The sequence below is a fragment of the Zonotrichia albicollis genome, chromosome 1 (assembly GCF_047830755.1).
Source record: "Zonotrichia albicollis isolate bZonAlb1 chromosome 1, bZonAlb1.hap1, whole genome shotgun sequence".
Taxonomy (NCBI): domain Eukaryota; kingdom Metazoa; phylum Chordata; class Aves; order Passeriformes; family Passerellidae; genus Zonotrichia; species Zonotrichia albicollis.
The window spans coordinates 131662063-131677625 of record NC_133819.1 but is presented as its reverse complement, the minus strand read 5'-3'; the positions used below and the strand labels follow the sequence as shown (position 1 = coordinate 131677625).

The following is a 15563-nucleotide window of genomic DNA, read 5'->3' as shown; positions in this document are numbered from 1 at the left end:
GAGGAAAATTATGTGAAGAAGAAAGATTTCTTTGAAGACTATGTTGTACATGTTCACAGTTTGGAGTTAAAATTCCCAGTGGATTTCAGTTTTTAGAAGTTGTAACAAATGTATTGCTATTGTTAGATTTTGAAGTATAGCATGGAAGCAATGGTTGAATTATATTTATGACAGTTTGGGATCAATTTAATGGTTGTGGATTGCACTTGCTGACTTGTAAGGTGGTTTCGAATAAGGCCGCTGCTAGTTTTGTGAAATTAATACCCTACTCTTTATTAAGTAATTGTTTAACTGTTTGGCACCCTTCTTTTTAATCACTAGGTGATGCTTTTCCATGGTCAATTAGTCTGCATCATTTCAGTGTATATACCCTTCTTGGACAACAGATGACTCTTAATTTGGTAGAACCAATGGGCTGCACTTCTACTTTAGCTGTGACTTCACAGAAACTGCTTTCTTCAGGGCCGGAATCCAGACACTCGTTTGTCGTCTGCCTCCACGTCGACCTTGAGTCCCTTGAAATAAAATGCTCCAACCCCCAGGTTGGTACATTTAATTGATTTATAAAAGGAAATTAAAAATAACTTGATTTAAGTACGATTGATCTGCATTTTCATGAAGAGGGGCTCTATCTTAATTTTTTTTTAACTGGGCCATCAAGAACAAGGTGCTTAGATTGAGATTTGCTTTGAAGCTCTCTCAACTTCTGTAATTTAAACTCTTTTCCAAATGTAATAGCTGTAGTATAAATGCATCTTCTGGCTGATGGGGTGAAATGAATTGCAGATGTACCTTAAATGCTGTGATACTGTTCTGCTGTCACTGTGGATTCTTATATTGAAGTGGTTTAATGTAGTTTTTTTGCTACATTTTCAGGGAACTAATGTTTCTTTGAACATAAAGTGGCTTCTAGGCAAACAATGGTATCCTGCAGTAAAAGGAAGAAAAAACAGATTAATTAATGTAAACGAAAGTTAACACCTAATTTGTTTTTATTAAAAGGAAAAGGTGTTCTTAGATTTTTTTCAGAAGGCAAATCTTGTATTTTAATTACTTGGACCTAGTTTACTGTAATTTCAAATATAGTAGGTATTTAAAAATATTAAAAGTGAAATGGCATTGTTATAAGTCTTACCTAAATGTGAGTTGAGAACTAAGAAGAAAATAGAAAAATACAATATTTTTCAAGCATTCCTCTTAAAGTAATTTGTTTTGCAAACTTCACTAAAAACCTGAAAAAAACTCTAAGCTACATATAAATTGTATTATGTGCATAGTGAACTGTTAAAATGAAGTTGTAATATGGAATATTAGATCAAATGTTGTCTTAAAGGGTGTCCTTGTACACTGTGATGTTGTTAACTTACTGAAGTATTCTAATGACTGAAAGGATGCAGAGAAATTATTTGAGTTTACTAAAGGTTCTGGAAATGTCTTTTCTCTTTAACATGTGCCTTACTTGTCCCTTCTTCTTTACTTACGCAAAAGGGAAGAAAAAAGGCTTCTTGAACCAGATGTTGAAGGATAGAAGATGAAAAATGCAGTTCCATAAACAGCATTTGATAGTCATAAATTCACAGTATGAAATTTGATTCCTTACAGTGACAGGCTGTATTTTTTCTGTAGATGACAGCCTCCAGCTAGGTGAAATTTGGTGAATTTGTTAAATGGTAGCCAAGGTGAAGTATTATATTTATATGACTATTATGATTTAATGTGAAACCATGTTCTGATGGTTGTAAAGTCAGTAGATACTTCCAGTGTGCAAAATTGCCAGGATGTTGTCCTTGGTTGTAGTTTTCAATTTTGTAGTAATATGTTATTTTTAAAGTATAAAATGCTGTAACATATTGAGCTTTGCAGATTTTGCCAAGTAGTCAGTGGGGTCTTATTGAGTTATGTGTGGTTTTGCTGAGGAGAGAGTGGAAGCAGTGAGAGGGGGAAGCCTTTTTTAACAAATACTGGCAGTTACCCTTTTTGTCCTACCATTTTTCTTCTCTTAAATAGTATGTTCTAAAAATAATTATTATACATGCTCAAAAATACTTAGAAAGGAGAGAAGCCTTACACTTATACTAGCCCTTCTCATATAATCAGAAATGTATTTGTAAAATACTGAGATTGTGCATTTGAAAACACACAAGCAATAAGAGAAAAAGGAATCCTTCCAATTTAGTCAGTAACAACCAATGGAATGAAATAAAGTGCGTTAAAAATAATTTACCAAAGATGTGACTTTGTCAACGTTTTGAAATTTTATTTCCATGTAGACATGTGCCATCTTTTTTGTTTTAATGAGGCTTTATTGTGAGGCTTTTTGATATTTTCACCTTTTGACATAACTCTGTGAAAATCATCTCCCTCTAACAGAAGTGTGTTTTTTTGTTTGCTGAACTTATATCACAGTTGTGACGGCCATGATACACAAAGCATCACCATGCAATTTCAGAAGGCTTTAAGCATTTGCCCATACAGAGTAAAATCACGTCACTTCAGAAGGCTGCAAGCATCTGCCCTTCTTGTTCTTTAGCCCAGCCTTTTATACCCCTGATGTTCACGCATTGCCCCTGTGTGCCCTCTGTTCCCTTTGGTGATTGCTCAGTGCTCCTGGGTGCTCCATGGCCTTCAGTGCTGTTCATATTTTTTTTCCAGCTGTAGCCCATTGGGGATGAGGCTTGGCCACAGCCCCATTCCCAATTACAACAAACCACGTACCTACAAACTTATTTTGTCCCTAGCTTCAGACTGGGATATTTTGATCATACTGCTTGGTTGGCTGGTAGCTGGTGATGTTCAGAGACATAGCTACTGCTGTCTGAAATAACCACTGTTTCAGGGTGGCTGGAGGGATTCTAGCCTGAGCAATTAAAAAAAAGTCTCCCTGACAAGATAAGTAATTATTAGCTGTAATGATTATGACTACTGAAATCCCAGTAAGATTTGCACCTTTCAGTGTTGGATTAACTGATCACAAACCTCTTCACCTTGTATGTGAACATATGTGTAAAGACAAGTTCCTTCTTTTGCATTACTTTCTGCCTTTAGGAACAATAGCATAAACAATTTTCTGAAAGGCCTGCTTCATTAAAACATAAAAACATAGATTACGCTGTCTTTTGATTTCTTGGAAAAAAACTGGGACATGGGGAAATTGCTGGCTTGTATGATTTGGACATCTGCCTATATCCTCTTAAATTTCTAGAGATAATTTTGCCAGCAAAGTGTCAACACCAGTTAATGTTATATTAGTCAATCAATTGGGTGGACGTTACATTAGTTAGTTGCATTAGGACATTAGTTGAGCTTCCTGCATTACATGGAAAAGACTCGGGAAAACTTAGAAATTTGAATTTGGTTATTTAAAAGTTACCAGTGCCTATCAGAGTGCTACAGACACAGAATATTTCAGAGCATAACTGAAGTAGTTCTTCATCAGAGCCAGAGCTGTTTGGCTGTAGATTGCTCTGTATATGAAGGGGAAAAAAATGTACTGTGAAGTTTATTTCCTCTAAGGAAAATTCTGTCAAAAGATTATGTGACCTGCTCTGTGTAAACCTTGAAACTTCAAAAGAAAATCCAAGTTGAATTAAGAAGGTTTTTATAAAATTCCAGCATTTCACCTCTTAAGAAAAGACTGCACCATGTATTTTGAGACTTCATCACATGTTCTCACGCACAAAATCAAGTACTGTTTTATATCAAATATAGATTGACAGCAGTGTTTTTCTGCATCTGTTCTGCCCACATAAGAAGCCAGCTTCATAGAGCAAAAGTGTCCTGAGGCTTAAAGTTCTTATAAATATGAGAATTTAAATTTTTTATAATGGCAACTTTGGTATGGTATCCAGCTGTGAATCTGCTTATATATTATTTTCAGTTTTCACTGACCTTTTTTTATACAGTATATTCCAATATGTTGTCATACAAATTCCATGATTAATGCCTATTTACAAAAACTTATGTAAATATCTTAGAACTGAGTCAAACAATGTGCAAGTTAAACAGTGTGTTTCTAAATATTGGAATGACATATGCCGGGAGACTGTTGAGTTTCGTGGTGAATATTCTTCCAAAGCCAGATCAGTTTCATATGCTGCATGGGATCATTATTTTAATAGTATTGGAGTGATTAATTTTGCATTGTTATTATTTTATAAAGTTTACATGCCTTTTCCTAGAGACAGTATTTATATGTATGAAATATATGCTAAATTACCTTTGCTTAATTGTTATAATTTTTATTAGTAAAAGTTTTACAAGACCATGTTATAGTTTTTTTTGAGATATGTGCCATATGTTTACACAAAGAACAGATTATTTTTATTAAATTCAATATACTGTAAATGATGTTAATTATTTTATTTGCAATGTATTTGCTTATCAGAACATTTTAAATGGTGAGAAGTTCAGTTCTGCTATGTTCTAAGTCTCAGTGGAGGACTTTGATGATTTTTCCTTCACCTTGTTAAGAAAAGCTTCATCCTAAAATTAAGTTTTATTTTTTCCTTTAGGTGCAGCTTCTGTATGAACTGGCTGAGATCACAAGTAAAGTTTGGAATAAAATTCAGAGGAAAGGAGTTCTATATCAATCTGTATCTTCTGTCTATACTGAAACAATGACAGGACCTGTTCCTCCTAGCTCCCCAGTTAAAAGTAGCATTGGTACCATTCCACCAGATACCAGCACATACAGCCCATCTGCTGACATTGGAACCACTACAGAGGTATTTTTTATTTCTTAAAAGAATGTGTTGTGTGAGTTCTGACCTACAAAATGTAATGGTGTGCAGTCAAAGAATCAGAAAAATCAAAGTAGTAGAATCCAGGTGGCTTGCCCCAATAAACTAATGAACAGTACTTTATTACTCATTTTTGTGGAACAAAAGAGAGAAAAAAATATTTGCTGTATTGGGCTATATTTATTATTGTTTCTGTTGTATAATATATTTATTATTTCTCTTTGAAGTGAGTGTGTAGTATCTTGTGGCAGAAAACTGTGGTTAGTGTGTTCAGGTCAAGAAGCATAAGCCATTTTTCCAGTCCAGAATTAGCAGAATAGTAAGTGTTGTTTTGAAAATACCACTGATACCTATGCTGCTTGTGAACTGTTCCAAGCAGTCAGCCAGTAACTCTGATGGCTGGGTCAGCAGAAAGCTGCTGTGTGTAAATTGCATTGGCAACCAGGAGAGGTACTGGGCTGTGAAGGCTTCCAAAGTTGGCATTGCACCCAGCTGTGTGCTCACCCCAGCTCCATCCAGCCACTGTTGAACCACGGTGCCATCTATGACCTACTCCTGGAGCTCAGTGCATTCCCCTGTCCCAGCTGTCCATGTCTCACACTGCTTTTGTGGCTCTGTCACATGAGCATTTGGATATGCATCTTCAGATACAAGATTGGCTACTTGGGTTTATGTATTTCTGCTTCCTTAATTTATAACGCTGTGTAACTGCCTGGAGTGATCTGGTACCTGATCATAGTGTCAGTGTTTGCCTGAGACTGTAAAATATCCAAGGCAAGGGGAGGAGTCCTGTGCCACATGAGGAAAGCAGGCTAATGCTTTTATCGGCATGAATGCTGTGTTAAACTTTACCCATGAGTACCATTGGCCAGAAGTCACCAGGTAGTTGCTATAGAGTAGAATGAGTGGTCAGAGGAAGCTTTGCAACTGCACAGGCATAGTATTTGTGGTTTTCTTAGTGGCCCTGTCAGGTTTACAAGTTAAAATAGTCAGTTGACCTTGTTTATGCTCCAATAGCGCGTCAGAAATGTCTCAGATGAATTGAAGGTATACCAAGGTATCACATGTATTCAGTGCTTTGTTTTTAACATAAATCTATAAGAATGTAGGGAGGCTTTTCTGAATGACTGACTTTCAGTCTCAGGATAGCCCCATCAAATTTAGGGACACGTCATTGAACAGTTCTGGAACACAAGCAGATGTACAGTAATTTGGATTCTGATTGCAATACATATTCAGCTTTTGGCCAGGATTGTCTTAGCCCTCTGTATAGCTTATATTATTTCTCAGGTTTGGAGAAGATGAAATGGTGATTGCTAGTGTCTACTTTTATATGCGTTGTACACACACCCCAAAGAAACAGCTGACATTAAAAGGTGTTTGGGCTAGAGTTTCAGTTCTTAAGTTGTTTCACTAAAATGTTTGTAGAATATTTGAATAGCCTTGTCCTTGGTGTATATCTACGTGTGCATTATTTTAATTGTGAAAAGTATTGCCATGGATACAGAATTGAAGGTAAGCAATAATAGTAAGAAAACAATATGGTCACAAAAATAGTGGTTTTCCCCCTACTTACATCAAATTAATTTCTCATTACAATCAGAAACCACCAGCTTTATAAGTAACAATTTGTTTTTGCTCATCTATATAGACAGCAGTATTTGGAGTACCTATTGTACTTGGAGCATTAATTGAAACTACTCAGTGATGTTTTAATCCATGTGTTACCAAGATTATTTTAGTAATATGGGTCCAAGTTCAGTGTTCATATCCTACTCTTTTGCAAAATGTTCTTCATTATTTATTTAATTTTCTTTGTATTCTCATAAAAATGTTATACACTGGCTAGAAAAGTTCTTCTTCTAAAAATTCTAAATTATCTAAATGAAATTTAGTGAATTAGTGAACAAGGAACAATATTAGAATAGTTTAATTAAATAATAATATATATTTATGTAGATTTGTCTTGGGGAAATTTTCCAGAATTTAGTTTTTTTGTCAGACTCTGTATTTTGTTTATATATTTCTATAATTTTGAGCCTTGACATCTTGAAATGTGTCAAACAAAAACAGCCTTACTGCCATAGCTATGGGATTTTTTAAATTTAGAGATTTTATAGTTGCTGTGTTTTGCTCTGTGGGAGACACATGATTATTTTTAAAGCTTCTTTCAGCTGCAACAGACTTGCTATAAAAGAAGAAAGCAAACTTGCACAACTATTTATATCAGATAGTAAAAAAAAAAAAAAAAGGTAATTTGTTTATGTGATTTGTGGATGATTTATATTTTAAGCTGTGTCTAATTCTTTTCGTGCTGACAACTTGATGTGAGCACCATGATTTGATGTGGATAAAGCTACCTAGGCTTACTGACTTTTAGCCTGGGTGGTGGTCGGACAGGGAAACATGAGTGAGAGGCTTAAATACTGGAGGCTGGAAACAGTTAATCATTTTTACCATCACTGCCTTGGAAAAGGTAAGGTAGTGCAGACTGCAACAGGCCACTTGTTACTGTTTACTTAAGTACAAACAGTGGTAGAAGTGTTTAGTCCTTGGGGAAACTCAGTGATTGAGCAAGAATGCAGAAGTTATTTTGATAAGGCATAGCATTAGTGTGGCCAAACTGTGATCATCCCTGAGCTTTAGGCAGGCCAAGGATGAAGGCCTCATATGTTTGGATCTTCCTGATGAACAAAGATAAATTCTGGTAAGAAAATAAACTCAGTATATTGGTCAATTTGCAACAATTGGTAAAAGAATTAAATTGTATATTTTAGGACTTGGCATGAGAAGTTGTGGGAAAATAGTTCAGAGTTTCTGACTCTGGCTTGATTTTTCAGTAGATCTGGAAACAGAGCAGAAAAGTAATGCATAAACATATTTAACAATAACATGCTGGGTGCTGAAAATCCAAAATGAAAATTGAAACTGGATGAGAAACAAGAGTCTTTCGTCTCACTTCAGTTTCTTAGTTTTTTACTGCGAAAATTTTCTGTGAATTTGAGCTTATAAAAAATAAAAAAAAATGTCAGCTACTTCAGGCCATCTGTTTTTCAGGCCCTTTGGCTTTGCCTAATGGTTGTGGTTACAGTACCATGAACAGAGGGCTAAGAGGAAATGCAGTCTCTTCCATTTGTTTGCCTCCCAAAGGACAGTCATACAACATGTTCTGTCTTCAGAGGAGCATCTACCCCTGGCAGAGGCAATGGGCCAATTCAGCTGTTTACACAGGCTTTCACTGCAGAAAAAGTATAGGTAGTAATTGAAGTTAAGCTGTTGAAGGGGGCAGAGGCAGCACTGTGTCCCTCTGCCAGGGACAGGGTGTTGAGCAGCTGGGGCTGTCTCTGGACCGGCTCTGCAGCTGCCATGGCTGCCAGCAGGAGATCGGCGCTGGACACCTCAGCCCAACCCAGTGTTGGCTGCACTGACCTGCTGCCACCCTGGGAGGGAGTAAGGCCAAGTCACCTGGAATTCTGGGGGGAATGCAGTAACCCAAGTACAGGATTGTAGGTGAGGTGAAGCCCAAGGGAGTTGAGGCCCTTATTGGGATTTTCAGCCTGTGTGGTAGAATGAATTCCAAACCCTGGCAATTGCAGGTCCAGCTTCTAATGATACATCTGAGTTGGTATCTGTAACTCTAGGGTAAATGCTGTTCTTCAGAAATCTCACAAATCCAGTTTGAAGTAACCTTGTGCCAAAATTATCAACTGACTGATTCTCTAAGAGGCATTAGACATAATTTAATATCTTCAGAAAAATAATCCAAAAGAAGTGTGGGAAAATTCTAGTGTGACTTTTTTTCACAGTAAAGTTATCTTTGTACTCAAACCACGAAATAAAAATAGCTCTCTGTGGAGAAAAACCCTAACAAAATGCATGAAACAGCTGAAAACATTAAATTACAGAAATAAAAGAATCCAATTATAAAGTTCAAAAATTATCATGGTGGCAATACGTATTTGCTGTTAAGTGTACCCCTTTAAGTTTAATCAGCTATTGTTTACTTCTTTTTCAGCTATCAGAAATGTAGAGACCTGCCAAAATTTTAGAACAAAGTTGATTTTCATTCAAAATCCATTTTGGAACATATTCAGTGGGAGACTGGGGGTATGTGTGGAACACAAGAAGAGACTGTCTCTCATTCCCACCCATTCCATCACAATTTTAAAGTTACAGTTTGGCAAAATGAAGCATGTTTATGGTACAAGCAGAACTTGAAATGTTCCTCAGATTAAAAAAAAAAAAAAAGAAAATAAAATGAAAGCTTTTTATAGAATGCAGGGAATAGAGAGCCACAAAAGGGTCCACAGAACATCATCATTGTCAAGAACAGTGGCTTGAACTGTAAATAAATATCAAAGTATTGTTTTTCTCTTTTTTTACCTTAATTGGATTTTATGTCTTGATACTTTGTGGAATCCATCTGAAGATCTCAGCACAGGGAAATTCTCTTTGGTTGGCTCCTTCCTTCAGATCTGCCCAGCTGAAGGGATCTGACCAAAGTACTGTTGACTCCACCATCTTTTTAGAACATGTGAGTTTTGATGAGAAAGGTCGTCTCAGATACAGTGAAAGTCCAGCACTGAATCATCATCTTTTAGGGTGATCATTCAAAGGCAAATTATGAAGGTGTGGGAAGTTATTGGAAGGCAGAGTGTCAAAGAGGCTGTGTGGATGTTATACAAAAGAAACAGAGAGGAATTGATTGTCAGAAATTGAAATGATCAGAACTAATGCCATTCTCATGGCGTGAAATCTCAAGTCATGAAATAGGTTGAGGCTTCTCTGATGTCCTCTTACAATGAGGACTTTGCAAATAAAGACTCATTAAAACAGGGGATAGGAGTCTCAAAGCATTGTGGTTTGGAAGGATACATTTTTCACTCTGACCTTTCATTGCTTTACAGGTGAGCGGAGCAGTTGAAGGAAGGCAGGCTAGTGTTTGCAGAGGGTTCACAGGGATAGCTGGGGACAGCAAAATGGCTGGGTTATGTCACTGTCTTATTACTGGTGCCTGCCATTTCAGGAGAAGCAAGGACTTACACTGGTTAGCACTGGACAAGTGACTGCTCTGCCTGCATCCTTTCAGTTGCTGGGGAGCTTGCAGGCCTGACACTCCCCAAGGCTGCTTTCCCCTTGGAACTTTTTCATTCCAAGGACAGGTGCTGGCATCCTTGAAGAAAACTGAATTTTGTTTACAATGTTGAAAAGATATTTACTCTTGTGTCACTGTCATTTAGTGCTGCCTTGTAGGATAATTAAGTGGCACTGGAGAGAGTAGAGCTCTTTGTGGACATAGTAGGAAATATCTTGCAAGGACACTGTTAGCAAATAGTATTAAGAGTTCAAAATCTGGACAAAAAGGCCAGAGGCAGGAAGGATTTTGCTGGAGAAGCAAATAGGAAATGCAAGTCACAGCTTGTGAGAAGGAAGTTAACCTCTGCCCTGAATGTGTTATTTAGCAGGTTTTGCCTTTTTTTTTTTTTTTTTTTTTTTTTTTTTTTTGCCTCATTTTGTTGGGTGCCCTATATTCAGTGTGCCACTCCAGTTTGGGAGCTAGATGCATCATAGTGAAATGAGCTATCTGAGGTTTCTGCATTGACATGTCCTGTTGTGGCAGGCATTAAATATTATTAGATACACAGCAGGAGACAGGTCCTGCCATATTTAATAATTAAATTTGCAGGCAGTGTAAGAGTAGAACAGAAGAGGAAGAGTAAACAAACACTAAAAGCAAGAGGGTGATGCGAAGTCCATGATTTGGAGAGATATTTCAGGTGGGATTGTGTGAGGAGGTTAGTTCACTTAGAATGTGATAGGGAGCAAATGCTTCTTGGACCTCAGGAGTCTAAGAGTTTTTCCAAAGATGATCACCTGTGGCTCTTCAGGTAATCTGTTCAGAGCTGTAAGCAATAATGCCTTATATAAGATAAACAAAAATAAATAGAAATATACTTGTTTTTATTCATGCATTTTGATTCACGCAAAGCCACTGTCACTATAGATGATTGAAGGTCAACTGGATCTTAGTTTTCATTGCATCACATCATTTTACATCTGTTAAGTTGGTTCAGGTATTATAGTCCCATGTTTTTTTCTTGAAGCATACACTAGTTCCTTGGACAAGCTTTCCCTTCCTCATACAAATGAGTATCTGGAATGGAAAGTTCTTTGAGTCAGCTATTGACATCGTAGATGGTGTCTTCCTAATTGTAGTATCACTAAGCTTTTCAAGGGTAAAGGTTACTGCATGCAGATAAAGTACCTTTGCTGTTTCTGTGTCCTCTTATAGTTTAGGAAACCTATAATTAAATTGTAGGCCTGAATTGAATGAAAATGTGATTTGTCATCATAAATGCTTCCATATGAGCTATGTCATTAGGTTTGGGCTAGGTTCTACCCATCCAGAAAATAGATTGCTAACAGAACTTCCATGCTTGCATTTTCCAGCCTTGGGCTGCAGAATGAGGCAAGTACTGTCAGACTTTAATTTTGCTACTGAAGGCAAGGTTTCATGAGCATCTGAAGTTGAAATGAATTCTGACTCTTGCCTGACATTAAAATGGTTTCAGTCCAATTGTAGTGCTTACTGTGTAGATCTGCCTTCTGAGGTGTCTCCATAGAAATAATCTTGGCTTTTAATTAGATAAATCTCAAACATGTTGTTCATCATATTTTACAGTGCCCAATCCCACAAACCTTCAATGAAAGATAAGGCTTTAGATATTTATTGGTCTGTTAATCTTAGAAACAGCTTGGTCTTAGTGGATCAAAGCGACTAAACCTTTTTCCTTTCTTTGTGCTTGAATGAAGAAAATTTACAACACATGGTGGAGTTGCAAGTGGAGATGCTTCTGGATATTCAGGAGCTTCTGGATGACATTAGTGACTTATGTGTCTCTTGCATTCAGTTTAATAGGCTGTAAACACTGGGGGCTGATGAGCAGTTATATGTTTGTGTCTTTCTTTCCTTATCTGGAAGATCCAGCAAAGGAGCAGGTTGAGGTCCTTTAGCTGGTAAATATTATCAGAACATGCTTGCATTGCTCTAATAAGCCTTCATAACAGAATTTTCAGTATAGCTTTCATTTGTCATCATCTTCTCCTAAAACATTAATCTTTGTGTCTTCTTTATTGAGCCCTTAACATTTTAGGGAAGAAACAGAGATAACTGATGGCACAGAAGCTTCCACAAGCTCATTTGTCAACATTTCATACATTTAAGAATATTACAAATGACAATAATGTTTTAAACAGAAGTATTTAGGAAGTGGCAAATAAAATATTGCCAATTCTTACAGGAAGCTATTATTTTCTGATTTTTTTTCCCAAAATTACAGGGAAGCACATACAAGGAGGGAAAAATTGGCTCAAATGCAGTGTGTACATAGTGTAGGTGTTATGGCCTTGCTGGGTGGCTCTTCATTTGGTGCTTCCAGTGACTCTTGCTTCTTTTGCCTTTCAGATATGTGCAGGCCTCCATATCCCTTTTGCTATTGCATCTCCAAATATTCCTATTCGCCTTTGTTTTAAATTGATGATAGTGTTTCCATAGTGTAGCATTAATAAGGCAAGTCTGCTATGCCAAGGAGACCTGTCATAAAACCTTACAGTTTTACCATTCTGTCTTGCCATAGTCTGTTGTCTCTACCAGAGAAAAGAGAAAAATACTTGGTTTATCTTTTCCTGGTGTTACAAATAGTTTAATTCAAATATACTGGTTGGGAATCTGTATTTCTATAGTTTGTGCATCCATATCAGTTGAGATAGAAAAAAAAAACCCAGAAGTGGCGAAAAGCATTGCTTCTTTTTTTCTCAGCTATTGCTTTTGTTTTGTAGGGCGATTCTCTTCAGGGTGGTGATGATTCTCCATTCTCAGACTCCATTACGTTGGAACAAACAACAAGTAATATTGGAGTTTCAAGTGGACGTGTCAGCCTATGGATGCAGTGGATGTTGCCAAAAATTACTGTGAAATTGTTTGCTCCTGATCCTAGAAATAATGGCACAGGTATTTTGCATTATTCTGCCTAATATACTATTTTAAATTCCATTTGAATTCCTGATGTACTGTTTTAAATAGCACACCCTATTTTACAGCACAGTATTATCTATTCAGAGCTTGTATCAACATTACTGAACACTGTAACACAGAAATAATGGGTTGGAGCTGTATTTTAAATAACAGGAACAAAACATAGTTGGGTTACTGCATGCAAATTAGAATTCAATTGTTTTTTGACATAAACTTTCCCCTCCATGTTGAAAGATGATTAAGTTAAATTGGAAATAAGTTAGTTAATGTCTGTAGAGTGCTGCATTTATTGTCTTAGAACCAATCATGCTTCATTTTTATATGATTTAGTCATATATTTTGTGTATGTCCGTATATAGTCCATTCTAGTTTAATAGTGGTAATTTCAAATTTCAATTTAATATAATCACCATCATATAATCATTAAAGTCAAAGGAAGTTTAATGCAGGGTTCAGAGGAGAAGTTTCAACTTCTGTGTTAAAAAGTAAAATATGTGTTGTGAACAGCTTATCTTTTTTTCTCTTTGAGATGTAGTTGAATTATCATTCAAGAGTAATTGTTTGAAAGAAAGTCAAATTCCATAAACTGCAGGACTTCAATTTTTTTTCTAGGAAATACTGCTGCTTAGCTATTAACATTATTGCCCATAGAAATGTGAAAAAATAAAGTGACTCATTTCTAAGGCTAGTTTTCAAGAAATTTATTTGAACCTTTGATTTTAAAAAAACTAATTGCACAAGAGAAAGAAGAATTTAGAATAATTAGAGTAAATATATTCACAAATATTTTTTTCTTTTTTTCCCCCCTAGGAATTATGCTATAAATACCTAAACTAGAAATGTCTTATATATATTTTTCAATATATTTGTATAGAAAGGTTTGGATTCTAGTGTGGCACTTTAATCAAGAAGTGCTTTATGAGAAAACTCCGAGTAGAAATAGGATCTCAGATATATTTATTGTTTAAAATCCTTCAAGTTTCAGATTAATAACTAATAATTTTTATTTTCTTTGACTATTGCAGAAGTCTGCATTGTCAGTGAATTAGAGGATCTCAGTGCCTCTGTGGATATGCAAGATGTCTATACTAAAATCAAATGTAAAATAGAAAGCTTCAATATTGACCATTACAGAAACAGGTAATTCCGGCGTGTTGTGATGCTTTGATTTCAGACTAAAAGACAAAAGCAGGTGGTGTTTTGGTTTTTTTCCTTCTTAATTCTTAACTTAAATTAAGGTAGATATTCAATTTCAGTTAAATTATTTTAACCATGTAAGTAATAAAAATCACAATTGTGTTTCCTGAGAATTAGATCTAATTCCAAAGAAATACATAGAAATCATTGCAAATTTAGGAGAGTGGTTTTGTCACACTTACTGCTCTCTTGATCCATTAAAAGAAAATAATTTAGCTTAACTTTAGAATGGGAAATTCCTGAAATATTGGTTCATTGGTCAGCAAGTGCCATTATTTAATGCTTTATGTTATGTTACTCTTGCATGCTGAAGAGAAACAACTCAATTTTTCAGAGACATCTGTTGCTGTGGCAAAGCAGCAGTTAATGTAATGAAGAGAGCTGAGCTGATGGTCTCTGCTGTGTCACATGGCACAGTGCTGTGCAGACACCTGAGTAAAACTTCAGTAATTAATCTCAAGCAGTGCATCATCAATACTGTGTGTATTCAGCCTGCCTTCCCACTCTGCAAGGCCTGTTGTCTGGATCATTTGCTGCACCAGGGCGACTGTGTCACTTGGCACCCAGGCACACGGCTCTGTAGAATGGCACGTGCCATCTTCTAGTTTCTGTTGGCCATGAACACACCAGTCTTGACAGAGAGAGAGAGAGCCTGTGCAGGCTTTGATCACCTAGGGTAGTATTTGCCATTAGAGATCAAAAAATTCCATTAGGAATTAAGAGATTAAGAGAAAATAGAATAGTTACGTTACTCTTTGAGTGGAAAAACATAGTTAAAAGCTTCAGCATGGCTGTTGGCATTGAAAATAACTAAAATATTTAGGAGCATAAATTGTTTTGACTTCGGAACCAATGTCTGCAAGGTCTTATTGAATGCTTATTGTTCCCTGTATACAATAGGAAGGTGATTTCATATTACCTTAGCAATGTTACCATTGTTTCTTTATGATTTTATTCCTGATGAGCTGCCTTAAAAATTATTTTGATTCCTTTCTGGTTTCCTACATTGCAAATGTAGTTATTGTTTGTATATAATACAATATTTTCTAGTTAAAATTTGTATTTTTTTAAAATCTTTTAAAATCATGTCACCATGCAGAAGTGCTGAGCATGTCCTGGGGGGCATCAGTCACGGCATCACCAGCTGGGCAAGGGTGGGGATTGCCCTGCCCTGCTCTGCCCTGGGCGGCCTCACCTTGAATAGTGTGTGAAGTTTTGGGCACCACAGTACAAGAAAGTTATTAAACTACTAGACAGCATCCAAAGGAGGGCAACAAAGAGGGTGAAGGGCCTTGAAGGGAAGCCATGTGAGCAGCATCTGAGGTCACTTGCTCAGCAGTGCAAGCCTGGAGAAGAGGACACTGAGGGGAGACCTCATTGCTGTCTACAACTTCCTCATGAAGGGAGGAGGAGGGGCAGATCTGATCTCCTCTCTCTGGTATCCAGTGACAGGACCAGAGGGAATCGAATGGAGCTGTGCCAGGGGAGATTTAGGTTGGATATCAAAACAAGATTCTTCACCCAGAGGCTGCTTGGGCACTGGAACAGCTCCCCAGGGAAGTGGTCACAGCACCAAGCCTGACAGGGTTGAA

At 36.7% G+C, this 15563-nt stretch overlaps 1 protein-coding gene across 5 annotated transcripts in view; it reads left to right on the top strand.

Annotated features, from left to right (window-relative positions):
• The window catches only part of VPS13B (vacuolar protein sorting 13 homolog B), a 431489-nt gene that overhangs the window by 233802 nt on the left and 182124 nt on the right, over positions 1 to 15563 (top strand). For all 5 annotated transcript variants that reach the window (XM_074554422.1, XM_074554431.1, XM_074554441.1 and 2 more), the window contains exons 24-27: positions 322 to 542; positions 4512 to 4724; positions 12579 to 12750; positions 13800 to 13914. In XM_074554422.1, coding sequence (XP_074410523.1) covers positions 322 to 542; positions 4512 to 4724; positions 12579 to 12750; positions 13800 to 13914 — 721 coding nt within the window. The remainder of the gene's footprint in view (positions 1 to 321; positions 543 to 4511; positions 4725 to 12578; positions 12751 to 13799; positions 13915 to 15563) is intronic.